The 24683-nt window shown below is 50.3% G+C and overlaps 9 protein-coding genes across 9 annotated transcripts; 3 read left to right on the top strand and 6 right to left on the bottom strand.

Annotated features, from left to right (window-relative positions):
* Window positions 1–370: 370 nt before the first annotated feature.
* On the bottom strand, window positions 371–1502 carry erg20 (bifunctional (2E,6E)-farnesyl diphosphate synthase/dimethylallyltranstransferase; the record flags this gene model as incomplete). Its single annotated transcript, XM_056906921.1, has 2 exons — window positions 371–1294; window positions 1383–1502. 2 exons carry the CDS (start codon window positions 1500–1502, stop codon window positions 371–373), a joined length of 1044 nt encoding a protein of 347 aa, XP_056771028.1.
* A 540-nt stretch (window positions 1503–2042) lies between these two features.
* On the top strand, window positions 2043–4330 carry N7458_003539 (anaphase promoting complex subunit CDC23; the record flags this gene model as incomplete). The annotated part of the gene is made up of 4 exons (XM_056906922.1): window positions 2043–2140; window positions 2203–2926; window positions 2997–3180; window positions 3234–4330. The coding sequence occupies 4 exons, from the start codon at window positions 2043–2045 to the stop codon at window positions 4328–4330; spliced, it is 2103 nt and encodes a 700-aa protein (XP_056771029.1).
* Window positions 4331–4489: 159 nt separating this feature from the next.
* Window positions 4490–7721, bottom strand: N7458_003540 (ATP dependent DNA ligase domain protein; the record flags this gene model as incomplete). Its single annotated transcript, XM_056906923.1, has 2 exons — window positions 4490–6524; window positions 6574–7721. 2 exons carry the CDS (start codon window positions 7719–7721, stop codon window positions 4490–4492), a joined length of 3183 nt encoding a protein of 1060 aa, XP_056771030.1.
* Window positions 7722–8095: 374 nt separating this feature from the next.
* N7458_003541 (SF3a splicing factor complex subunit PRP9) lies at window positions 8096–9727 on the bottom strand (the record flags this gene model as incomplete). The annotated part of the gene is made up of 3 exons (XM_056906924.1): window positions 8096–8120; window positions 8179–9572; window positions 9638–9727. 3 exons carry the CDS (start codon window positions 9725–9727, stop codon window positions 8096–8098), a joined length of 1509 nt encoding a protein of 502 aa, XP_056771031.1.
* Window positions 9728–9976: 249 nt separating this feature from the next.
* On the top strand, window positions 9977–11363 carry N7458_003542 (ATP-dependent RNA helicase eIF4A; the record flags this gene model as incomplete). Its single annotated transcript, XM_056906925.1, has 4 exons — window positions 9977–10007; window positions 10063–10317; window positions 10386–11279; window positions 11344–11363. 4 exons carry the CDS (start codon window positions 9977–9979, stop codon window positions 11361–11363), a joined length of 1200 nt encoding a protein of 399 aa, XP_056771032.1.
* A 1171-nt stretch (window positions 11364–12534) lies between these two features.
* N7458_003543 (serine hydrolase domain-containing protein) lies at window positions 12535–14405 on the top strand (the record flags this gene model as incomplete). Its single annotated transcript, XM_056906926.1, has 4 exons — window positions 12535–13072; window positions 13123–13176; window positions 13244–13520; window positions 13589–14405. 4 exons carry the CDS (start codon window positions 12535–12537, stop codon window positions 14403–14405), a joined length of 1686 nt encoding a protein of 561 aa, XP_056771033.1.
* A 794-nt stretch (window positions 14406–15199) lies between these two features.
* On the bottom strand, window positions 15200–16000 carry N7458_003544 (uncharacterized protein; the record flags this gene model as incomplete). The annotated part of the gene is made up of 2 exons (XM_056906927.1): window positions 15200–15615; window positions 15739–16000. The coding sequence occupies 2 exons, from the start codon at window positions 15998–16000 to the stop codon at window positions 15200–15202; spliced, it is 678 nt and encodes a 225-aa protein (XP_056771034.1).
* Window positions 16001–16871: 871 nt separating this feature from the next.
* On the bottom strand, window positions 16872–19459 carry N7458_003545 (WD40 repeat domain-containing protein; the record flags this gene model as incomplete). The annotated part of the gene is made up of 7 exons (XM_056906928.1): window positions 16872–17007; window positions 17051–17198; window positions 17263–17743; window positions 17808–18211; window positions 18278–18372; window positions 18446–19142; window positions 19249–19459. Coding segments are annotated over 7 exons (2172 nt in total), but the record flags the coding sequence as incomplete, so codon positions are not given.
* Window positions 19460–21077: 1618 nt separating this feature from the next.
* N7458_003546 (oxygenase MpaB family protein) lies at window positions 21078–24241 on the bottom strand (the record flags this gene model as incomplete). The annotated part of the gene is made up of 7 exons (XM_056906929.1): window positions 21078–21164; window positions 21213–22192; window positions 22263–22506; window positions 22687–22953; window positions 23020–23746; window positions 23801–23829; window positions 23888–24241. The coding sequence occupies 7 exons, from the start codon at window positions 24239–24241 to the stop codon at window positions 21078–21080; spliced, it is 2688 nt and encodes an 895-aa protein (XP_056771036.1).
* Window positions 24242–24683: the final 442 nt, after the last annotated feature.

A 24683-nucleotide genomic window follows, 5' to 3' on the forward strand; every position in this document is an offset into this window, starting at 1 on the left:
CTCAACTAATAGAGCGGTGACCCTAAATAGGATTAGCTGACGGTCAAAAAGACGTTTCAAAGGACGAGTGCTTGATCAGGCTGGCAACATTTTCTGTGGTGCATAGATGCTGCCTGATCATTTCCTAAACGCTTGGCGCGGGTTGTATCCGCACTTGTCTAGCAATGGAAGTTGCATTGCCATGTGCTTAAAATATACACTTACTGAGTTGGGACTTGGGACCTCGGAAACAAACAGATACAGAATCTATTATATTCAATTCAATTATTCCAAAGCGCTGGGAATGCCCTGCATCACATATAGTCAAGAATCCGAAACAATCGCTGGGTCGCTTTTAGTATCTCCAACGCCCCAATGGTATCTAGTTCATCTATTTGGTGCGCTTGTAGATCTTGGCCAGGAACGACTCAAAGACCTCCTTCTTCAGGCCAGTGGTCTCGTCCACAGCGGCAATCTTGGCGCGCAGCTCTCCGACAACCTTCTCCTCATAGTCCTTGTACAGCTTCTCCAACTCAAGCTCGTCGAAGATCTTCTTGACCTTGGCCTCCTGCTCCTTGTCCTTGCGGCCGTAGGCGGAGTCCAGCACCGCACGCTGCTCGGGGGTGGCACGAGCAATGGCCTGGTTGACCAACCAGGAGCACTTGTTGTCCTGAATGTCGGTGCCGATCTTGCCAATGACCGCGGGGTCACCGAAGTTGTCCAGGTAGTCATCCTGGATCTGGAAGTACTGGCCCAGAGGGATCAGGATATCGTGAGCCTGCTTCAGGGTCTCTGGGGTAGCGACCTGCAGATACAGCAGGGCAAGGGCGACGGGCAGGTAGAAGCTGTAGTAGGCCGTCTTGTAGGTGACAATGAACATGTACTTCTCCATGGAGAAGTTGTTGAGGTTGACATTGTCCTCGGGGGCGGTGATCAGATCGCAAAGCTGACCCAGCTCGGTCTGCCAAGTGGTCTCGTGGAAGAGCTCGACGAGGTCGATGTAGGCGGGGTGGGACTTGAAGCGCTGCTTGAGGATGAGGTAGATGGCCGACTCGAGCATGAAAGCGTCGTTGATGGCAATGAGGCCGACACCCTCCTGGCGGTACCAGCAGGGCTGGCCACGGCGAGTGATCGAGCTGTCCATAATATCATCGCTAACGAGGAAGAAAGCCTGGAGCAGCTCGGTGAGCCAGCCCAGGATGCTGAGGTGCTCGAATTGCTCCTCGGTCAGGGGCTTCTGCAGGAGGGCGAGACCGGTGTCGGGGACCGAGAGACCGCGGTTGAGCTTGCCACCGGGGGTGTTCGCGAACAACGACTATTAGATTTATCAGTTTCAATTGTCCTTTTCCATTGAGTGATAGCACTTTTTAGAGCATAGAATATGAGATGGGCCAATGGCTCACCTTCTCGAACCACTCAAGGGCGTTGGCGGGGAGGTTGTACCGCTTCGCATGCTCGAGAATATCCTTGGCCAGGGCAGGGAAAACCGCCTCAAAGTCGGCGCGCTTAGTAGTAGAAGCCATGATAAGACGATTGGGCAATGAGGAAGTCAGCGAGAGAGGGGGAACTGAGCCAAACAATCCACAATCGGGCTTTCCTCCGCGGGGAGGGGTCTGTTTGCTTTGTTTGGCTAGTTTGTGCAGTTTGGCGGCCGTCAGGTGCAGCTGCTGCACGATGAGAGCAGCTCGTCTGGTTACTCGATCGGACACATATTCTCATGAGACTTGCGACAGAATATTCCATGCTTGAATTGATTGTATCCCAATCGAATTTATCAACAATCTTGCCACCGCCGTCCTGAGTTGAAGCTCACCTCCCGACCGCGTCAACAACGCGCGCCAAGCCCGCGATAGTTATTTGTTGCGGCAGCTCCAGACTCGACTCTCAATTGCGATTACCCCACGACTGGCTCAAAATTAAAGGGAGGACGCGGTTGACTGTCAGATAACCACCCAGATTGAAGGGAAATCACAAGACTGCTGTCTGGTTGTCGATGTTCATGGGATTGTGACTGCCGCATTTTCTCGAATATCTGCGTCTTGCGCGCTCGGGAAAGAGGCATCATGGAGTTCACAGAGGATGACATACGAGAGCTGAAGTACAGATTCGAAGATGCCACGATCAAGTGCTCAGAACGGTGCTTATATCAATCAGCAAAATGGTAAGCTCCATCGCGACAATTCTTCCCTTACGCATGACGGTTGACAAGAATCGCGCATGCAGGGCAGCGGAAATGCTCGATTCGATCGTACAACTTGATCACGCAGATACTGATGCTGAGTCTACAATGGATATCATTGAACCGGTCACACCACCGATCAACCCATACCTGCGCACGTCAGACCCGATAGAAGCCGCCTTGGAAGCCCAGGAAGCCCACAAATACCTACTTGCCAAATCCTATTTTGACACCCGAGAGTACGATCGCTGTGCCGCCGTGTTTCTCCCTCCAACAACACCTCCCGTTCCTCTATCCCTGACCTCGCCCAATGCTAAACCCAAACAAGTGCGAAGCACCCCTCTCAAGGGCAAAGACAAAGCCTCGCCCTTCCAAGGCTCCAAAGGCCACAGCCAAGTTCCGCAAAACCCATACCCTAAACTCAGCCAAAAATCCCTCTTCCTTGCATTGTATGCAAAGTACTTAGCTGGAGAGAAGCGGAAAGATGAAGAAACGGAGATGGTATTGGGGCCAGCAGATGTCGGGACGGCGGTCAACCGCGAATTGCCAGACCTCGCTCGAGGACTGGAAGGCTGGCTGGCAGAGCGGAGCGCAAATGGCTTAAATGAACTTGGACAAGGTTGGCTCGAATATCTCTATGGAGTCATTCTGCTGAAGGGACGGAATGAGGAGGCAGCGAAGACTTGGCTCATTCGCAGTGTGCATCAAAACCCGTTCCATTGGGGTGCATGGCAGGAGCTCAATGACTTGCTGGGCAGCATTGAAGATGTAAGGATTAGGATCAAGATCAGTCCACATAGCAATCGCTTGATTCAGGGAACACTAACATCGTCGGCAGTTGAAACAAATCAAAGACCTTCTGCCGGAGCACCTCATGACCCTCATATTCTATGTTTACTGCAGCCAAGAGCTTTACCAGGCTACAGATGACACATACGCAACGTTGGATGAACTGCAAACCATGTTCCCTACCAGCGCCTTTCTACAGACTCAGCATGCCCTACTCTTTTACCATAATAAAGGTAATCCCGTATCAAATCATTTCTTATTCCAGTCCGATGCTAAGTGCCACCAGACTTTGAGCGAGCGTCAAATATCTTCAACGAAATCTTGGCTACATCACCACATCGCCTAGACAGCCTGGACCATTATTCCAATATCTTGTATGTTATGAACGAGCGGCCTCGGCTTGCCTTTGTGGCTCAAATTGCAACTGCCACCGACAAATTTCGACCCGAAACATGCTGCGTCGTGGGCAACTACTACTCCTTGAAATCCGAGCATGAGAAGGCTGTCATGTATTTCCGACGTGCTCTGACACTCGACCGCAATTTCCTGTCCGCCTGGACTCTCATGGGTCATGAATACATCGAAATGAAAAACACTCACACCGCCATCGAGTCGTATCGACGAGCGGTTGATGTCAATCGCAAAGACTATCGCGCATGGTATGGTCTTGGCCAGGCCTACGAAGTTCTGGATATGTCCTTCTACGCTCTCTTTTACTATCAACGTGCGGCGGCTCTTCGCCCGTATGACCCGAAGATGTGGCAGGCTGTGGGATCATGCTATGCGAAAATGGGCCGTGTCGAGCAGAGTATTCAAGCCTTGAAACGTGCCCTGGTGGCTGGCTCTTACTACGCAGACGACAATCCAGGCGCCGGTGCTCGGAAAGTCCTGGACCCCGAAACACTGCACCAAATTGCAACCCTGTATGAGCGTCTCGGCGAAGAAGACGAAGCAGCAGCATACATGGAGCTTACCCTGCAGCAAGAAACTGGTGGGGCACCCGTCGGTGAAGCAAACGAGTCTGACGAGGAAGAGTACTCGTCTTCCTCGGAGCATGCCGCACATAGCGATGGCGAGGGCGAATATTCTGGGGATGATGATGAAGGACGACAAGCCCGTTCTCGCCGTCGTCGCCGCAAGCCTCGTCCCAGAACCTCGTCAATCAGCATGCAGCAGGATGACTCTACAGCCGGAGAGATGTGGCACCATCCCACAGCCACGACGTCCAAGGCACGGCTCTGGCTTGCGCAGCATGCATTGCGTAATGGGGATCTTGATCGGGCAGATCAATTAGCAGGTGAGCTTTGTCAAGACGGGATGGAAGTAGAAGAGGCAAAGGCTTTGATGAGAGATGTTCGTGCGCGACGAGAGGACGTTGGTTAGGCCTGTGGCCTGCCCATAGGGGTCGTATCGTGGACATATTTCTGTTTTAAATCCATGATAGCGCGGCGTTAGTGTTCACGGTTGATAGTATTCTACTCAATTTGCATCATTCCGGCGGGAATATGTGTTCTATTCATTAGAGATTAAGCTATTGGTACATCATAGGGTCGTAGGGTCGGTCAACCCGTCCAGAGAGGTGTACTCGCCCAGAGCGAAGATTTCTTCTTCATCGAAACTGACAAATAGAAAGGGCGAGAGTTCATCGCTGACAGCCCCGTGATTGCAATGTTGGTGTGTGGTTTGCATTTCGCGCTCAACAACTGCGTGATCATTCCCCTTGACGAAATTCCAACGCAGACAAGCATAGTAATATTTCAGGCCAAGGTTACGCCATGTCTGGCGCAGGCAAAACCCAGGATCTTCAGGTTTGATATTTTCTGTCAAAATGACACCATCTAAAAAGAAGATTCTTCCGCTAGTAGGAAGGGTTGGCTCGTGATTTTGAAAAGACCGAGACAGGCCCTTTGCAATTTTGTGAATCAGTTGTCCAAGTGGCAATTCGCCGGGGTTGACGAGGGCTATCCCGAAAACAGCCCCATGACTAGCGGCTTCAGGATTCGAGCGTCTAAAGAGAGACTTTGTCTCATCGGAGCCGAGGGCCTGCAAGAATTGCGAGAGACTGGAGGAGTCTTGCGGTTCGGGGGAGGTGTCACCTTCAGACGGGCTTCCGGACATGTACACGGGGATTGTCTTGAGGGGGGATATTGGGGCCCCTTTCAGCTTGTTGGAGATCTGCAGACTTGGGGAATGCATTGTTTGAGTAGAGCTGACTGGCTCCTCGGTCCTTGATGCATCCTTTCGATGCAAGGAGGTGCGATTGGTGACTCGATGACCAGGTGAAGTTGTAGGTGCTCCACTAGGTTGCGAGGTTTCAGCGACGGCTTTGGACATATGGTCATTGTTTTGATCGGCAATTCCGAAACCGCCATCTCTGGATGTTCGGCGATTAGATGAGTTCTGATTCTCGGCTAGGACATGCCTGTCATGGGGTAGATCACTGGCCATTGGAGAAAGCCCGGAGTTGTCGACATAGACGGTTGTGGTATTCTCCATACTGCCAAGGGTCTGGCAATGATTTCCATCCGGTGATGAAGTATTTTGGGCTGGTTTCTCCATTGAAATTGACTGCAGACCGTCTTCGTGATCACCCATTGTAGTATCAGAGCGGCCGGGTGCATCTGACCCTGTGCTTGAAGTACTACCTGTCGACAGGCTGCGTGATCTCCGGACAATGTAGTCTTTCAGCCCGTTCCCGACCTTCAACCGCTTGCGCCATTGTTCTTCTTCTTGTGAGAGCTCATCCATAGGCACAGACCGAGCATCTTCTGCTAGAAGCTGTAGCTCCCTAAAAGAAGCAGCATCCTCGGGGTTCCTCTCAGTGTGGATTTTCAAAACCCGTGGAAAGCGAAGAGTGAAATACCGGGCACTTGACGGCTTCTCGAACCCACTGCCCATCATTTCCACGATGAATGGTTTTTTGAAAATGACCGAGGCTGCTGGTAGGCCTGTACGTCCATACTCGATTTCAAATCCCTCGAACTCTTCAGGATCGCTGGCATGAAATTCACCAAGCTGATTTAGAAGTTGCAACAACTTCCAGTGCATACAGTGGCGATTAACAACGTCAACTATGCGGTAATGGGGCTTGGTATCGGTTTGCACCATAGCATCTTTGTTCAGGAGACAACCGACTAGGAAGTGTGTCCACCGCAGGTTTTTGAGAGACGAAACAGCAGCAGCATCTTGAGCATTGTAACATGCGCCGACTAATATAAGGTCAACGGTATCACCAAGACCAGGAATATAGTCTTTCTTGAGCTTAATCCACCGGCCGAAGGAGTTATTCACTCCTGCTGCGTAGATCGGAAAATAAGGCTCGTCGGAAGCTTTCAGCACATATCCTTCCCATCTTTTTGCAATAGCCTTTGCAAAGCTGGCCTCTAGTCGATATTGGCTATCGACCCGGCCAAAGTCCAATATTTCTTGCTCGGCAATATCGGCACGTCCTGGGATTTTTTGCACTAGTTCTTGCAGAAGTAAACGTCTCTGTCGATGGGGAGCTCTTAGACAAACGACATCATCCAGAAGAAGCATGTCAAAGAAGACAACCATCAAGTGCTCATATGGCTGCGGTCTGTTTTCATTAGAATGTGCTCCATTTCAAGGGACATTGCGGTACTTACGGCGAGTCGTGGTCAATCCCGATGAAAGTCCCAGCACGAGGAAGGAATTTTCGCAGCTTGTGAAAATCTGCTATTCCACCAAGCTTGTCACTCCACACAAGCAGCTCTCCCTCTAGGATGCAATATTTTGTAAATTTACATCCTTTTAGCCCAATTCGGAGACTTTCCTTCAAGACTGAGAGGATAGTCGATCTGTCTGCAGTGGAGTCTTTGCCACTTTTGGAGAAAATCTGGATGGGCGTTTGCTTGTTCGTGAGGTCCACATGAATTTGACAGTACTCTCCATCGTATTTCCGCTCTATGCTCATACGGCGGCCTTTTGCCATCTGATGGCAATGCTTGATGCTCCTAGCCTTGAAGTATTCGGGCCGGCCGATTTTGATACCCGTTCGTGGCCGCAGATAGTCAAGGGCCACGGAACATAAGTTGGCAGCCAATTTTGGATCTGGTCGAGGGGGAAATCTATTGATTGGTTCTGAAGAAAGCATATCCAAGGCGCCCTCGAATGTATTTTGGAATTGAAGGAAGTGTGGCAGCAAGAAGTGGAATCGTTCTAAAGTGTATTTCTCGGGGAGTGTCACCGGGGAATAGCTCTTCAGAATCATCCGCGTAAGCCATTTGGCATCACGACTGCTCAGACTGCGGTACAATGGTGCAAGCGCACTTTCCACATCGACGGCCGTCTGCTGGCGGCGTACTTGGGGACCTGAGAAACGACATCGAGATGCAATCATATCTAGTGCTTGGTCAATCTCCTCCACTGAGACCTCCCGATCAGGATGGGTTTGATTCTCAGCTTGACGCATCACATTTTCCACGCATTGGCCGAGATCCGGGCCACCGGGTTTGCGCCATTGATCCATCTCCGACAGTCTGGAAGATCCCAAGCCCAAGCAACGACCGATCACGCGTGCGAGCGAGGTGGCTTGGAGCCAGTATACCCGATCTGGGCGTTTCTCTGGGAACATGCATGACAGTAGGGCAAGCCGATCTGTTTCTGGGTGATGGACGTGCCTATCATGGCGACGAAACCATTGAGAGATTGACCGAATATCCGGAGTGTCTTTGTTGGGAGCGACGACCTTGGCTATCTGATTGTCCTCGAGACCTGAGAGCAAGTCACATAGGAAGGAGAATTTGAACCCCATCGGGCACTGAGGTATGTGTCATGTCAAAATGACCACGTCAGACCGTAGAGACTTTCATACTTGCTTCATTGTCATTATCATGAGGAGGAAGACCGAGTGGGACGCGAAAATTCGCGGCGGCACACACCCATGGAACGCGAAAGCACGTGACTACGACCTATACAGAACGTCACCAAAGAGATTACATGTGAAGCATGGAGGAAATGATAATGGGTATTATTCGTGAACAAATCGGCTCATCAGCCGCCCAGTTTGAAGCCACTATAAGCCGTCCATGGTATTCGCCAAACTCCAACCCCCTTTTGTATGATGATAACACGCACCCCGAGGGGTTATAACACATTGAAGCGAAAGGTGATAAAGCCACTCGCTGTTTAGAGAATGCCCTGTTTTTGAAGACTACAAAAAAAGGAGGTTAGCATGTGCACAACAGTAGATTAAAGGGGGTGCAACTTACTCAAGGTAGATCCTCTCCGGCATGACATTGCCCTCAGCATCCTCCATCTGCACGACGTTGTCGCGGGAATCGCGCTCCTTCTTGCGATCTTGCTCAAGTTTCTCCCAAAGTCGCACAGCATCATCAATGCGAGTAATCTCACGGAACAGGTTAGTGTTAGATGTGACACCTAAACACTTCAGTCCATAGATGTGCAGAGCTTCGGAGAAATGCTTGTCAAAAGCCCGACGACCCATGTAGACAAAGTTACCGCAAATTTCGCACGGATATTCAGTACCGAGGCCATGCAACTTGTACAGCCAGTATGGAATGGGCTTGCCATCCCAGGCCAGCGGCAGCTTCAAGGGATTGTAAAGCCTGTCCGCATCCTCATCATCCGACTGATCTCCATCGCCACCCTGCATATATTCCTCCGGATCAGCCATCATAGCTTCGTTATCAGCTTGTCGCTCCTTGTCTGTCATAGCCTGTCTGCGTTCAACGTTGTCCCGAGTTGCTTTCCGATTTGACTCGAGCTCCTTCGACAGGCATCGAATACGGTGCTCGCGCTCGGCGACTGCTCGCTCTTTGAAGCTGAAGGAAGATCCCAGACTCATGGGTGCTGTAGACTGCTCGCCTGATGCACCAGCAGCCTTCTTCGCCTCGGCAGCCCGAATGTGCTTCTTGCCAGTCAAGTGATTCCGGTAGACGTTCTCGTTCGTGAATTCCTTTTCACAGTCCGCACACCAGATTCCGGCTCCCGTTCCCTGTGTTTGTGGGCCAGTGGCACCGTTCTCTGCCTTCTCGCTCTCCCATCCCGGGACCTCCTTCGCAGACCATTGCTTCTCGAACTCTTCGTCAAAAGACCCAAATAACTTATCGAGATCCTGCAAGGGACGAATCCGTTTGATGAACCCTTCAAGATAGCTGGCAAGTTCGCCGACGTACCGGAAGTACTTGTCGGAAACCTTATCTTTTCGTTTAATGTTCATGGTAGGTGGCGTGAAGACGTCGAAGACGCCGAGGTATTGGGTGTACGCCAGTCGCTTCACACCCGGAAGATTCAGGTATTGTTCGTGAATCATAGTAAGATCTAGGAATTGTCCAAATGCTTCCTCGCCGGTAAACATAGTATCCACGTCAACGCGAGGCGCCTCTACCTCACCGGGTTGACGTCGTTTGTATACGCGCTCGAGGTTCTCAATTGGTTCGTTCGGGTACCGCTTGTGGAAGTCCTTGATTCCATCCAGCTGCTTGTAAAACTCTTCGAATTGATCTCCGGTCGAAATTGCCTGTGCTTCCTTTTCGAGCAGTTTATCCGTATCGTTATAAATCTCCGAGAGGCGCTGGGACTGCTCCTCGATTCTCGCTAGGAATTTAGCAACTTCATGATCGCGGGCAAGACGTTGTCGAATCTGGAGAAACAATGATATATTAATACAAAGAGTGATCACTGAATTAGCGAGCAAGTTGCACTCACATTTGAGGGATTCTCGGCCACGCGATCGGTGACGGCCTGCTCTAGCCTCTCCAAATCCTCATGAATGAACCGCAAGTCTTCAAACAACATTTTGCGAAAGCGACCGTGGCACGATTTCTTCTCTTTGCAGAAGCGCAAGAAGTGTGGTCGAAGTCTGCGGTGATTGTTGGAGAAGCAGCGGCGGCGTCGAAGCTGGAGCTTTGCGGTAGGTCACGTGAGAGGCCACATCCATCGCAAAAAGTCATTCTGGACTCTGGCTGCAGACGGCGATTTCTGATACCCCTCAAGAGTACCCAGACCTGATCTATCCAGCCAGTTGAACTCTTCAAAACAGTCAATATGGCAGAGGGAATTGACAGACGCGCTGACGGTATGTATTCCGCGAGACTGTGTTGAAATTCATCATCTCTAACGGCTACCCCCAGAGCGGATGGAGTTCAGCACCTCCAAGGAGGTCACAGTGGCTCCGACCTTTGAGGATATGCAACTGAAGGAAAGCCTCCTTCGCGGTATCTACGCCTATGGTTATGAATCCCCATCTGCAGTCCAGTCGCGTGCCATCGTCCAGATCTGCAAAGGTCGCGATACCATTGCGCAGGCCCAGTCTGGTACTGGTAAGACGGCAACTTTCTCGATTAGTACTCTGCAGGTAATCGACACTGTTGTGCGCGAGACTCAAGGTATGCAGATCCTGGAATTTCTGGCTCGAATGAGCCGTCGCTAACGTGCTGTTCAATTTGCGCGATAGCCCTTGTCCTCTCTCCGACTCGCGAACTTGCGACCCAGATTCAATCCGTCATTATGGCCCTCGGCGATTATATGAACGTGCAATGCCACGCATGTATTGGTGGAACCAATATTGGCGAGGATATTCGCAAGCTGGACTACGGTCAACACGTTGTCTCTGGAACCCCCGGCCGTGTCGCGGATATGATCCGCCGCCGACACCTGCGCACACGCCACATTAAGATGCTCATCCTCGACGAGGCAGACGAGCTCTTGAATCGTGGTTTCCGTGAACAGATCTATGACGTCTACCGTTATCTACCTCCAGCGACGCAGGTTGTTGTTGTTTCGGCTACTCTGCCCTACGATGTGTTGGACATGACCACCAAGTTCATGACCGACCCCGTCCGCGTCCTCGTGAAGCGTGACGAGTTGACCTTGGAAGGAATCAAGCAATACTTCATTGCCGTTGAGAAAGAGGAGTGGAAATTCGACACACTGTGCGATCTTTATGATACCTTGACGATTACACAAGCGGTCATTTTCTGCAACACCCGCCGCAAGGTCGACTGGTTGACCGATAAGATGCGCGAGGCCAACTTCACCGTGTCCAGCATGCACGGTGAGATGCCCCAGAAGGAGCGTGACAGTATTATGCAAGATTTCCGCCAGGGCAACTCCCGTGTCCTGATCTCCACTGATGTCTGGGCCCGTGGTATCGATGTTCAACAGGTGTCGCTTGTCATCAATTACGACCTGCCTACCAATCGTGAGAACTACATTCACCGTATTGGTCGCAGCGGTCGTTTCGGCCGCAAGGGTGTGGCTATCAACTTTGTCACTAGCGATGACGTCCGCATCCTCCGGGATATTGAGTTGTACTACTCGACTCAAATTGATGAAATGCCTATGAATGGTAAGTCATCTTATGCCACGCAGGTTATGGATCGTATTAAAATGCTAATCTCAATACTTTACAGTCGCGGATCTGCTCTCATAATCGCCATGCAAAATTCATGCATCGGCTATCCTTCAATAAAGGAGCCGAGAAACAAGAAAATCCATAAGCACCGGTCTTGCCACCCTTTCTTTAATCAAGGACATCGCCAAATGTACATAATGGCGTCTATTCGGGGTTCAATGTGTAGCCGGTTCTCGCGTGGAGGAAAGGGAAAACAAAACGTTTCAGTGAGATGACGCTGTCGCAGATTGACCATAATGCCCTGCCCGCTAACACTTTTGGCATCGCCAGTTTCAGAATGCCCAAGAAGGTGTACGCCAACTATTGGTACACTGATGAATATTCCTTTTGAAGTTTTGGGATTTGGAGGCACAATCTGCTTCAATTTTGCTACTTAGTTTATCCAGGATGGTTCGTTTAGGAGTTACAAGTGATGGATTCGAATGCATTACATTTTATTTCTTGTCTCCGGTATCCGTGGCCTTGACTTTCATTGATCAAGTCTACCCTGAACAATCATGACAGACATAAAAAGGGCCCCATGCTAGGGAGCCCGTCCCAAAAGCATTCAAGTTTCTGAACCGCAGTCTAGGACTCCTGAATCTCCTGCCTTGCTTCGACTTCGATTTCTTTGCCTCTTTCTCGACTGTCATAGGGCAAATATCTCCGGATTTAGCAACATTGACAAACAATCCTTCAAGAACAGCTCCCAGGCTAGGCAAAAACAGCGCACAAACTACGTAATGAACTCGTGTATGTAGGTACTCACCGCCCCTTTTGCCCAAGGCTCAGATGCATTCGTTGACGTTTTGCCCAGGAACAGAAAGTCGTGGGTTGAGTTGTTTTCCTAATCGGGTCGGATCCAGCGCTCCTGTTTGGGGGCCAAAACAAGGTTCGCCACCAAGCTTAGGACCCATTTTCTGGAGAGCTATGACATGAAGGGGGAACATGGCTGAGGCTGATTGGAGTCTCCAATTTTCATGTATGATCGTGCTCCGAGGGCGTATACAGCGCTCCGACTCGTCACATTTGGTTAGTGTGGAGGCTTGGCTTACGTCTGGAATTGCTGTATAAATCCTCCAATTCATCAATGCAGAAGTTCACAGCCACAAGAGATTCAACATATAAGATCTAGAGCTAAGTTGCCTGGTCAATTGCAATTTCAATCAAGCATAAACACCCTTCTCATATATGTTTCTTATTTGTTACAATGCTCTTTGATAAAGTCTTCCTTGCGTCCCTATTAGGATTCGCAGCAAGCTCCACAGCTACCATTGTAGCCACGGATGAAGTGCCTCTGATCGGCCCAGTCTTCATTTCCAATTTCGACCCATCAAATTCAAGTGCCATACAGAATGCAAAATCCAAGTATCCTCGCGTGGTTGAGAACCTCTTTTCCACGGGAACCCTGAATCGCACAGACTTGGTTTTTTCTATCGACGTGTTTTCCGCAGCAACCAACAGCTCTATCTATACCTATTCCCACGTCGGGAAAGACGCCAATCGCACTTTGACTGCTGGAGTTCTCAATGACAAGACGATAGCGCGCATAGGAAGCGTCACAAAGCTCTTCACGGCTTATGCTATTCTCGCCAAGGGAGGCACGGAAGTGTTCACCCAGCCAGTGACCAAGTTTCTCCCTGAACTCGCTGGAAACTACTCTGAAGATCCATTGTTGCGGATCAGGTGGGAAGATATCACCGTCGGGGCTCTGCTGGCTCAGCAGGCCGGTTCTGGAGGACCAGGTGGTTGGTACATACACAAGCATCACACGAATCGAGGCTGATTTCTCTACTAGATTTTCTGTCAAAATATTTCAAACCCGATGATCCATTGAACTACACTACTAAAGGTAATGAAATGCCTTGCCATTAGTTAGCATGGAATTAGAAAGTAACCAATGCACCCATTTTCTCCAGACTTCTTAACTTTCATGCGCGACGACAAACGGCCTGTGATCTCCCCGTTCCGCAATGCCGTCTACTCCGACGCCGGGTATTCTGTCTTAGGACAAGTGCTAGCTCGTCTAGCAGGCAAGAAGACATACAGCGAAGCGATCCACCAAGTCCTTTTCGAGCCATTGGGACTGCATAACATGTCGACAAAGGCCCCCACGGGTGCTGATTTGAATGCTATCAATCGCTCAATAATCGACAAAAGTTCAGCATGGGGTATTGACATTGAGGTTGTGGCATCGTATGTACCCTCAATGGCTTTGTTCCAGTTCTCTCGATAGTGTCATATAATAACCACCACATATCCAGATCCGGTGGTATATACGCGAGTGGAGCAGACCTTCGGGCGGCCGGTCTTTCAATCCTCCACTCCGAACTGCTCTCGCCCACCAATACTTCCGAGTGGATGAAACCTCACAGCGGAACAGGCACACTGGTTGAGCTTGTCGGAGCACCCTGGGAGATCTCTCGCCTAGAGATTCCTGTTTCCCCGGCCTCGAATCGGACCCGAATCTCGGATCTCTATACCAAGGCCGGTGGTAATGGAGACTACACCACCATTTTCGCCCTTTCTCCAGATCATGGTATTGGCTATACAATTCTCGTCGCTGGATCCACCGCCACGCCTGCCCGTTGGCCTCTTCGTGATACCGTTGGCGAAATCTTTATCCCCGCTGCTGAGCACGCAGCCTGGGAGAATGCCAAGCGCAATCTTGCGGGCACTTTTGTCGACAAGGCTTTACCTGGTACCAACTTGACGTTGACTGTCGACAAGGACCGCCCTGGTCTTGGATTGGGAGCTTTCTGGATCAATGGGCAGAATGGTCGTGACAATCCCCATTGGCGCGTCTATCCGACCGGACTGAATTCCATCTCACGATCGTTGTCAGCTCTTTATAAGAGCAAAGGTAAGATGCGTGTGGCACATCGTATGGCAGAGCCAGAGCCTCCGATGAAGCCTCGTGCTGCTGTGGAAGGGGGCAAGGGAGGGTTATTCGATAACTCTTTTACCTGGATGAACCTTGACTTTTCGGGCCCTGTTGATGAGTTCATTTTCAATCTTGTCGATGGGCGACTCGTTAGTGTTGAGCTGCCGGTGACTGGCTTGGTCCTTGATCGGGTTTAGCAGGCGCGTTGTCGGGGGATTGGAAGGGGACTCGAGAATACACTCAAATAGTCCATTTTGATATTAACGACAGGTAGAACATGGGAACCTATACACATTTTTGATTATTTTTCATGAATTTTACTCAACATGGCTCTGCTCTATCTTCGAGCATGAATCTTCGATATATTATAACAAATATCATAAGAACGCATACCTAAATTTTCCCTATTCACTAGGTACACTGTCCCTTCTTGTGAAACCCTTCCAGTCTCGTGTCACAAGAAACCTTTATCCGCCCAAAAGTGGGTCAGTCACCTGACTGATGTACGTGCAAGAACTTCCAGTCAAACGTAGAATTATCTAGACCTAGGTAATATGAGTTTAGAATAAGGTAAATATAGCCAATCCGAAGATCTATAATTACCCAAAGGTGGTTTGGAACCATTGACTTTTACCAACTGAAGAAACTCTAATCGTACACAATGGAAACAAGACTTTAAACTAATGTACATCGTGCCAGTTCATTCCTCTCACAGTGATTCTTTTGGTGGCACTTCATCCTGCGCTAACCAAGGCTTGGGGACTTATCTGCCGGTCCTGGTTCGAGTGCACAAGGGTCATGGAGGAGGGAGGGATTTGGGAGAGTGGAGTTTGGGGTTTCGAAATCTGCGTGGTCTGAGGAGTACCGATATTTCTCTCTAATATCCGAGTCATTTAACCGTTAATACCAACAATCAATCCGCTTCAGAACCATTGCCCATATCTTTTGACTATATTGTCATAGACAGAGTGAAGTCAGATTCCACCGCATATCACCCAGAACGACGGCTTTCCAAGATGGCCTGAACACCATTCGCGAACAGAGCTCTAGCATAAAGAGCATGGAACCACTTCCCTATCTCCGGGACAGGTGGTTTATTCGTTGATGGATTACAAGTAAATCCTTCCAGACTGATTCTTATTTGAGATTTTGACTGCTCCGTTTCGGATGTCGAATCTGGAGTAGCTTGATGCCTTGTGACGCTGAAGCGGTGGCATCCCGCAAAGGAGTAGTTGTCCGAGCCAAAGCCATAGTCGACGTAGCTCATTTCGGAACCAGACGGTTCAGAGATATGTTTGTTGAGGAGTTGGAAAGTACCGAATAGCTTTGTGCCAACGTCGCAAAGCTCATTGTCGGGCACCTCTGAGCTTCTCCATATCTCAGGTAAATGTGCGTCTTGTGTAAAGTCTAGAGTCACCGTTATTCACCAAGTTCCAAATTGAGGCAATAAGCAATGCAAATAGGAGAGTGGGATCATACTTGTAAAATGAACAGGCAGTACTCTCCAAGCTCCAGCATTCAACAAAATACCCTCCATACCAAACACAAATCCCCCGAAGAATCCCGACGTAAACTTGGACAAGATCTTCGAATCGCTCATACCCGCCAACGTCTCGGCATCAAAGTCTTGCCAGACAGTATCTGAAATCACCATGTGATGGTGTGGATTGACGAATTCGGCAGATTGAGACGTTAGAAAGCCATCTCTAGCATAATTGACAGAATTGCAGTTGTAGAAGGAGTCGAGGAATGACTTCCTCGGGAGCATCCGTAACCAGGGTTTCGTGGACATTGAATGGATGATGGGTAATTTCAAGTTTTATTATCAGCGATTGACTGAATGCAACTCACGTAGAATTAGAGACAATTATACTATTTATACTGATATTTGGGGTCCAATGACGATTTTATTCGGAAGATGTCGGCGGTCTTGAACTGAGTCATTTGACAAGGCTGGCACCCGAATAAGTAATGAGTGCGGGTCTCAAAAGTACGGGTATCTAACATCAGAGCACCTGTCACTAATTGTGCAGGAATTATGATACAATACAGGCTAATTGTGTGTGGATTCTATGCAGCTATTGGTAGCAGAGTGGGCTGTGATTCTTCTCCTAAAGTGACAGACACCTAAAACCTATAACACCAAGCATCGAGAAAGAATTACCAAAACCGCAGTAAAGAGCAATACTACGCCGTACAAATGGCTGAAAGACGCGATATTCCCATTGAAAAGCTAGCGCCGTCCCTGTATTGACTGAAAGAGATGTGTGCAAAGAAATTTGCTAACTTGGATTCAGGGGGAATCGGGTAGCAGCGGGCAGTGAAACTTGTCCTGTGTATGCAACAGAGCGAAGGGGAGGAAGGCAACAAGTGCCAGTGAGGAGAGATGGAGGATATTTGGAATATGATTGTCAGTCGAAACCGGGGCAGGTGCAAGTGTAAAAAGAAAGTGAGAGCCGCACGAAACTGCAATCAAAATGGGGAAGGGTGAGGATGGCAGAAATGAAAAGCACGGTTTATCGTCTTTGAATCCAGATGCTCCAGATATGATTTCCCCCGGCCGTGGTGAAAGGTTTGCTGGCCAAATCGTTGAGAAGTCAATGAAAAACGCCCTCGCGGGATGGTAGTCACGCAAACACTCTTTGCTTGTGCAATGAGAGGTATTAAAATGCCGAAGTAGTCCGTAATGCGCTTGTCTGTGGGAACCCAGTCGATGATATTCCTCGTCTTTGACTCGTTCCAGCAATTGGGCGATGTCGTTCCGGGTCTTTGGACCAGCTGTAGGGTTTTGTCAGGAACCTGAAGATAGTATCAAAATGAGAGAGCGGAGATCTCTGCTTACATGCGTACGGCTTTGTCGTCTCCGGCCGAGACGAACATGCCTGGGTTTGTAGGACTCCAGGATATTGAGTTCACACAACCCTTGGTATGAGCTTCCAAGGTTTCCACGAGGGTGCCGTTCTCCTTGTGCCAGATATAAATTCGGGAATCTGGGAAGATGGTGAACACGATGAATGACGGCTCTTTTGAATCAACAAGGAGAATAAAACTCACCTTCACTGCCACTAACGACGAAATTCTCCGCTGCGCCACCAAAAGTGCTGCGAATCACATAACTGCCCTGCTTGTATCCCCGGAACCGTCGGACCACCGCAGTAGTTTCCATATCGATCAATTGGATTTCCCCCTCAGTCAAATTGACCAGCATATGCTTGGAGTCCCGGCTGATAGCAACGGATGTCGGTTTGCTCGGGAGAGATAGGCAGTAGTCCTCTTCGTAGGTGCGGAAATCGAATACGTGAAGCTTGGAATCAGTATCTGCTGCCACGACTCGTCGACCGTCGGGGCTGATGGCGCAATCTTGGGTACGGAATCCTCCCTTCCACGTATGTAGAGGCGTTCCCCGCATACTCCAATGGCACAGGCCCGAGCTCGCATCAAATGACGACGTCACAAATGATTCACTGTCAGGGGCCCAGCCGGCAGCGGTCACTGGATAGCAGTGATGATCGATAGTCAAAAGACAGCGGCCAGTCTGAGATGTTCATTTCGAGTCAGTTGAAGGTCTTTCATTTCTCAGAGCAGTTGGGGTTTCTTACCTCTGCATTCCACACACGGGCCGTCCTGTCTTGTGAACAAGTGATAAGCTTGGAATCATCGGGACTCCAGCTGGCAAAGGCAACTCCGTCCGAGTGTCCATTCAATCGATGGATTACCGTGAAAGTGCTTGTGTCATATATCAACACCGTTCGATCCTGGCCTGCAGTAACCAATTTGGATCCGTCGTGGGAAAACCCGCAGTGCCAAACCTCGTCGATGTGCTGATTGAGGTTGGCCGTGACATCCAGAGGGAAGTCGCTTCGGTCGCACATGTGATCGGAATAGAGTGATGGCGCTTCAGCGGTATTATGATAGAGACAGTTGCTGATCTGACCCTGTTTCACATAATCTAATAGGATTGCAAGACGATGCTGGGGGATCATGACCGAGGGCGAGATGGATTCTATAATTTTATCAGCAATGAGTCAGGGGTGTGGGGTGTAGTCTAGCTTGAGACTGTGTTTCTTACTTGACAAGTCGGCCAGCAGTCGTTCTCGGGAGGAGCTGATTGGGCCATCCCATCCTGCCTGCTCGTGAAGCAGCTCCGTCGGGCACATTAGGAGACTGCAGAGGTTGATCGAATTTAGTGACCAACCGTCAAACCCCAGAGAGAAAGACTGAGTAGTAAATGACCAACCTTGAAAGCGCATGGAGCCGGTCCACGTCGTAGTTCAACGGCGTAAGTTCTTGCCGAAGCACTAGGAGCGCTGAGCCTAACTCGCGTGCTTCGAGGAGTTCCAAGAATTTCTGTTGGCGAAGGTAGAACAGCATTTCACTCCTGTCCGCGTCCTCTGCCAATACCAGTGTTCCTTCGGAAGCACCTTTCTGGCCATTCTTCAGACCCATGTTTCGGAAAGACTGAATGAGGATCTTTTCTGCCTCGGACCACCTTCCATCGAGTATCGCGCTCCGGAATGTTGCAACACCGGGTGTCTCCAGCTGATAGCCGCTCTCAGAGCTCAAAGCCGACGCTGCGGTGCTGTAACCCAACTCATACAGGCTCTGGATCAAGATCCGCGTCACCTCCTCCCGGTTGTGGCCAAAGTAAGAGCTCGTCAAAGGTTTCCCGGCCCCATTTGACTGCGACTCTCCATTTGCTGACGCAGTGTGTTGGCCATTCAGGCTGGCCTTTCTCGAGGTTTGCCCGTAGGACGCCTGGGAAAAGCCATTCGTGCTTGAAATCCCATCTGGCCGCATGGTTGCTAGGCGCCTGCGCTTGCGGGATGGAGACCGGCCGTCAGCTCGGCCGGGCGTGAGAGTTGAATCGTCCTGGGACACAGCTTCGCGTGCCCCGGTGGCGTCTGCGTGAATACCAGTGCCCGCCGTCCTCGTGACTAGAGACTCGTCGGAGCTGCTGCTCGATCGGAGGCGGCGGCGGAGGGAGTTGGGCGGTCGGGGGGTTGGACCGGCGGTGGAGGGTAGTTGTGAAGTAGAAGTTACGCTTCGATGCTCCGAAGTAGGCGGGAGATGTCCAGGGCTGTCGGCGGCGTCGGCGGCGGCGGCGGAGGAGGAGATGGCGGCAAGGTTGGGGGGAAGAGGAAGATCGGGGTGGTCGGAGGCGGAGGGAGGGTAAGGATTGTCGGCCAGGTCGACAAATGATCAGGATCTGCCCGATTCCCTGGCTCTTTGAAAGAACCAGGTGAGCAGACCTCTACAGGTGGTAGTGGCGGGTGGATCAGTCCTCGCCGGGGGCAGCAGGAAGCTCCAAATGGAGTCTGAGTGGGGAGTAGCTCTTGCAGGAGACACCAGAATTCAAGGCTAGACCGTTAATAATGTTGAAAGGAGGGGGTGCACGGATAGCAAGAATGAATCCAAAGGGATAATAGGTGTCGTAGGGACTTTGTATCCCTTTGGGTTGTCGGTGGTGATGGTGATGATGGTGGGTTGGGGTTAGGTCGGGCGGAGAAGTTGCTTATCGGCGGAGGAGAGCCTTTTGGGAACAGACCAGTTAACTGCACAGGCAGTTTGGGGGACTTTTAGTTAGTTCTGCTAGGCGGACCAACCCAGCCAGGAAGCTGCTGAGCAGGCGATTGGCGGAAGTGGGACCTCCCGCAAGTCACAAGTCTCCTTTGGCCCATCACAAGATGATGACGATGGAGGTGGTCGAGACTCGAAAGGCGTCTGTGTCTGCGTTTCACTGGTGCTGCACTCGATTTTCTCAGCTGATTAGACAAAGCAGTCGTCCTGCCTTTCAAGGATAGCAAGGATAAGCTGAGAAGGTCCTGTGGGTGCGGTACTTAAAGGGCCATCGAGTTGGGCTAGTGCGCTGCTGCTTGCCGATCCCCGCTCGGGGCCGACAGGGACGAGCTATGCCTGCAGTTGAACAAAAGCCCTGGAGAGTACTGTACCCGTCTGTGCTTAGAGGATGATGGAGAATATACAAAAGTGGAATGGGTGCTTGAAAGTATTTTCATTCATTTCTATAGTCAATATATAGTACTTGCAAGTCAAATTTACTTATCTCTGCTTGAAGAGATCTAGCGAAAGCTCAGATCGCACGGATTATATACATCTACAGCCAGAGTAAACAGGTTAGATTCTATATCCGGTCTGTTTCAACTTACCATAACTCTGCTATGTTCAATGGAATCTTGAATCTTGAATCTTTAATCTGTCTTTGGACCCACCCGTCTTCGACGCATTCCATTTGCTGCGGTTCGCCCTCCCCCACTGACGACATCATGATGCCGATGGTCCTACTTCCGCAAACCCTTCCGAATATAAGGACCTCAAGCACCACCCACCTAAATCCTACCTAACAAGAAACTTCACTCATCCCACTTTTAAGCCTCCATATCTCTATACCTACTATTTTCAACCACTTTATTCACTCCACAATAATCCACCATGGGCTGCGACTGCGGATCAACTTGCACTTGTTCGGGTGCTCAGGGCTGCACTTGCGACAACACTTGTGTCTGCAAGGGATGCGGAGTATGTGAGCCATGTTTTTGGCCCCCCCCCCCCCTCTGCTGAAAAAAGCTGGTGTGAGCTATAATAAGAAATTGAGATCGAGGCTGACCTGTACGTCGTGCTTTATAGAAGTAAGAGGCGTTCCTGACTTGATGGGGAAACCAGGTACTCGATAGCTGCACTCGCTGCCCCAAGAACCTTGGAGAATATGTCTCCCTGTCTAGGGAACAATTTTAATGTGACATTACTATTGCTTCGTTCTTTACCAGTAATTCGGAATTATATCCTCACAGTTGCTCCAACCTGGATATCTGTTGTATAAGTTGATCTTCCTCGTGATAGATATGTAGACGTCATCAAGACCTTTCCTTCAACACCGCCTCGGAAGCCTTGAGTGCGCCCGTGATCGTAAAACATATGAACGGCGACAGCGCATACATTACCTAATATCATTAGCAGGTATACGACTCCTTCTTTGGTGTGATCCTTACTGTCAATGTCTTCGCAATAGCCATCTTCTCCGTTTCCGATGCCTGCGCTACCTCCGCCAGCCCAGAAATCACCAGCGCCGGCGGCCCGGCCGGCATCAGCATCATGCTGAACCAAAGAATAGGATCGTCTCCGAGAAGCTTCGTATGCTTCGCCAGCCCATATATCAATGGAATACTGACTGCCGGCCAGGCCACCAACCGTACTACGAAAATTGTCGTCATGGCCCTGATAGGAATGCGACTCGAGTCGTCGCCCGCCTCGCTCCTGGCCATCATCCGCTCAAAGGTTACCCCGAGTTTACACCCAACCAGGAAGATCTGAAGCGTCGTGAAGAGCCGGCCAATATTGCGCACGCTCGTCGTCAGCCATGCCTGGAGATACCCGCCATCCTCGTCGCGGAAGAAAAATGCCCGGTGCAGTGCGGGGACTAGGCCCAATAACGCACCGACGAGAGTGCAGCAGATCGCTACGCCGGCGAATGGATGCTCAAAGGGTGCCATGAGCTCTTCTCGCACACGGTGTGGGAAGACTGAGACAAGCCACTTGGTCCACGAGCGGACGCGCCTTCCAACTGCCTGCTTGGCATTCTGTGCGCGCTGGGGGAGCAGGGAGGTGGTTTCGGTCAAGCATTCGTCTTCGCAGGCGGGCTGATGCTGTTCTTCAGTACTAGCTAGATGATCTTCTGCGTTCTCGCCATCGTGGAGCATCCGTGGACCGACGACGTAGGCGATGGTTTTGCTAACGACTGCGCAGATGAGGAAGTAGCTCTGTGCTCGTTCGATTGCCTCGGCTGTGCTTTCGTCGCCGCGGAGGATGAGGCGTAGAGAGCCTACGCTGTCGAGGGATTGGAGGAGTAAGAGGGGGAGGGAGGAGGTGTTGTTGAATGTCGATGCTGGAGCGACCCATTGGGGTAGTCGGAAAAGCCGAGCTAATACATGAGACAGGCCGATGGATGCGATGGTATAAATGAATGACCACGCTGAATCGTTGGCAATGGTGAGCAACGAGCAATTGTTAACCGAATGCCGAGATAGATCCGAGGCACCTACCTAGGACTGGAATATAATTCAATGCCGTCCCGATGTGAAGCTCGCTACCTAGATTTACAACAATAAGAGCCGGCAAGAAGAGCTTGACACCTAACGCGGACATATCGTTGATGGTGGCATCGTGTATCAGACTTAGTCTTCGCGCGGCAACTCCATAGCACATGGTCAGTAGTACCGAGACGCACGCCTGGAGAGCCCCCAGGAACGGGGGTAGTAGGCCATCATCTGGGCGCATGATGGCGGCCTTGCAATTGCAATTAAACAGGAATATTAGGTACATGTAGACACTTGAAAGATTTCAATGGAACGTATATTATTTGATGGCGTCATAGTGACGAAAATAAAGAGCAATTTACATTTTTCCAAATACTAATACGGGAGCGGAGTATAAACGACAGCGCCTAACTTGAACCTTCACTTATACACGCATGGCGTGCAAAAGCTGGTCGGACGGGATCAGTTTTGCAGCGAAGGCTAGTGCTATGCCTAGAGTGACTACTGCGCCGAAAGCTGTCATCAGCCCTAGGTGTCCTAGACTCTCGAGTCCGGGGCTTTCAAATTTGGTCGTGCGTCGTTGCCCCAGGCGCGTTGTGCGTGTGAGTGTGGGCATATATTTGAACTCGAAGCGGCTTTCGCCTCCAAGACCGAGCTTTTCATTCATAAGCATCTTGTAGAAATATTTGCGTCGCATCTGGAACATGTTAGTTTGATAGAACGAACAAGCAGCTCAGGGATAAGGAAGATACGAGTTGCTTACGTTGATCATGAACCGATCCATAAAGTAGATTCTGGGTATGATGGTTGATACCAGTCTCACCCAGAAGCAATAACCCCATAGGATGATCCGGTAGTATAAGCTGGATCGCGGGATGTCGAGTTCATCCGCAAGCTGATCGCCATTGAGGAGGCGGCTCATCGCTTCGAGGAACTCCTTCGAGGCATAAGATGGCGCGGTATTTTCCAAACCGATGATGATGTTCTTAGCCAGAATCTTCCCAACATCGGTGGGATCAATTTCGGAAATCAATAGCGACTCCATCATTGCTCGGGCTTTGGCTGTACTTTCGAACGGCTCCGTTGGTGTCCCCATGTAGTAAGCGACGAGGCGCCAGAGTGAGATATAATCTTCAATCTCCTGCTGACTGAGATAGATTCCCTGACGAGGTAGCCCGAGCCAAACTACCGAGCAGCAGAAAGTGTTGATGGTTCCGATGCAATCGAGGTCATTGACCGGCGTACCGTATTTGGCGACGTCGTAGTAGTCTGGCTTTTGTTCTACCAGACTCAAGATCCTCAACCGCACGGATGCGTGAAGCAGTCGTACACGGACTGAGGAGACGTTGCCCTCGCCGCCTGGTTTCATTCCCTCTGCTGAACTGTTGACCTGAAGAACATGTTGAAGGGTTTCGAGAAGTCGTCGTCGGACGACTTTGGCGCCGAAACCACCAGTCCGGGCGAGGGTTTCTACAACTCGCATGGCGCCCCTATTGAATGATTAGTCCAAGTTGTATGAAAGAGGCAGGGAGACAGTTTCTTACATTCCACCAAGTAGACTCTCAAACCCAAGCTGATAAAGGAGTCAACAAAGATAACCTTGATGGGAGACCAACAGATACAGTACTCACCACATTCAAGATAGGAACACCATAGCGAAAGAAAACATCCTGCCCTCTTTGGATCTGCTCCCAATCCACCCATTCAGGAACCGTATTGACTTCATCCCACAACTGTTTGAGTTTGGGATCCTCCTCGGCATGCCCCTTCAACAGCCCATATAAATCCTTCTTGTACGGCTTATCTTCACCATCGCTGGTAGGAATCTTATTCAGGATTTGCACACAGTCATCCGCCAGTTTATCGAATGTCTGGATCATCGGATGCAACTCCTCTGCCGATCGATGGAGGTCCGTCCAGTGAAAGGAATAGCCCCAGTAGTGGCACTCGGTGGTATTCCCTCGTCGGGGGCTCTTCAGCGCCATCGTGGTTGGTCAGTGTCAAGTATAACAGCAATGAGAAATAGAGTCTATTCGCGAAAGGGGCATTCTCGAAGACCCCATGAGGCTCGTTTCTTATGTATATTGTGTACAGATGACCCGATGTTGAGGTTAGGTTGCCCCTCTCTTTCCATCCATGACCAACGTGGCTCCTGACTCTACCGTGGTCCGTGGTCCGGGGTAAAAACATGAGAGGGGGTTTGCATGTGAATCCACCCCATTTTCCGCTGATGATCGACACTCGCTTGAGCGTATTAGGCTTATTCATAGGCGTATGGTTCATTATTGGGCTTATTCATGTCTATTTTATACATTGATGGTTTTTGGATGATTGGTTCATTGGCACCTGTCACGAGCCGAACTTCCTGTATACTGTTTTAGGGACTTGGGAAGACAATGGATGACACATTTCACGTGCCGTTTAATT

The sequence above is a fragment of the Penicillium daleae genome (assembly GCF_028827525.1).
Source record: "Penicillium daleae strain IBT 16125 chromosome Unknown utg000002l_segment0_segment0, whole genome shotgun sequence".
Classification (NCBI taxonomy): domain Eukaryota; kingdom Fungi; phylum Ascomycota; class Eurotiomycetes; order Eurotiales; family Aspergillaceae; genus Penicillium; species Penicillium daleae.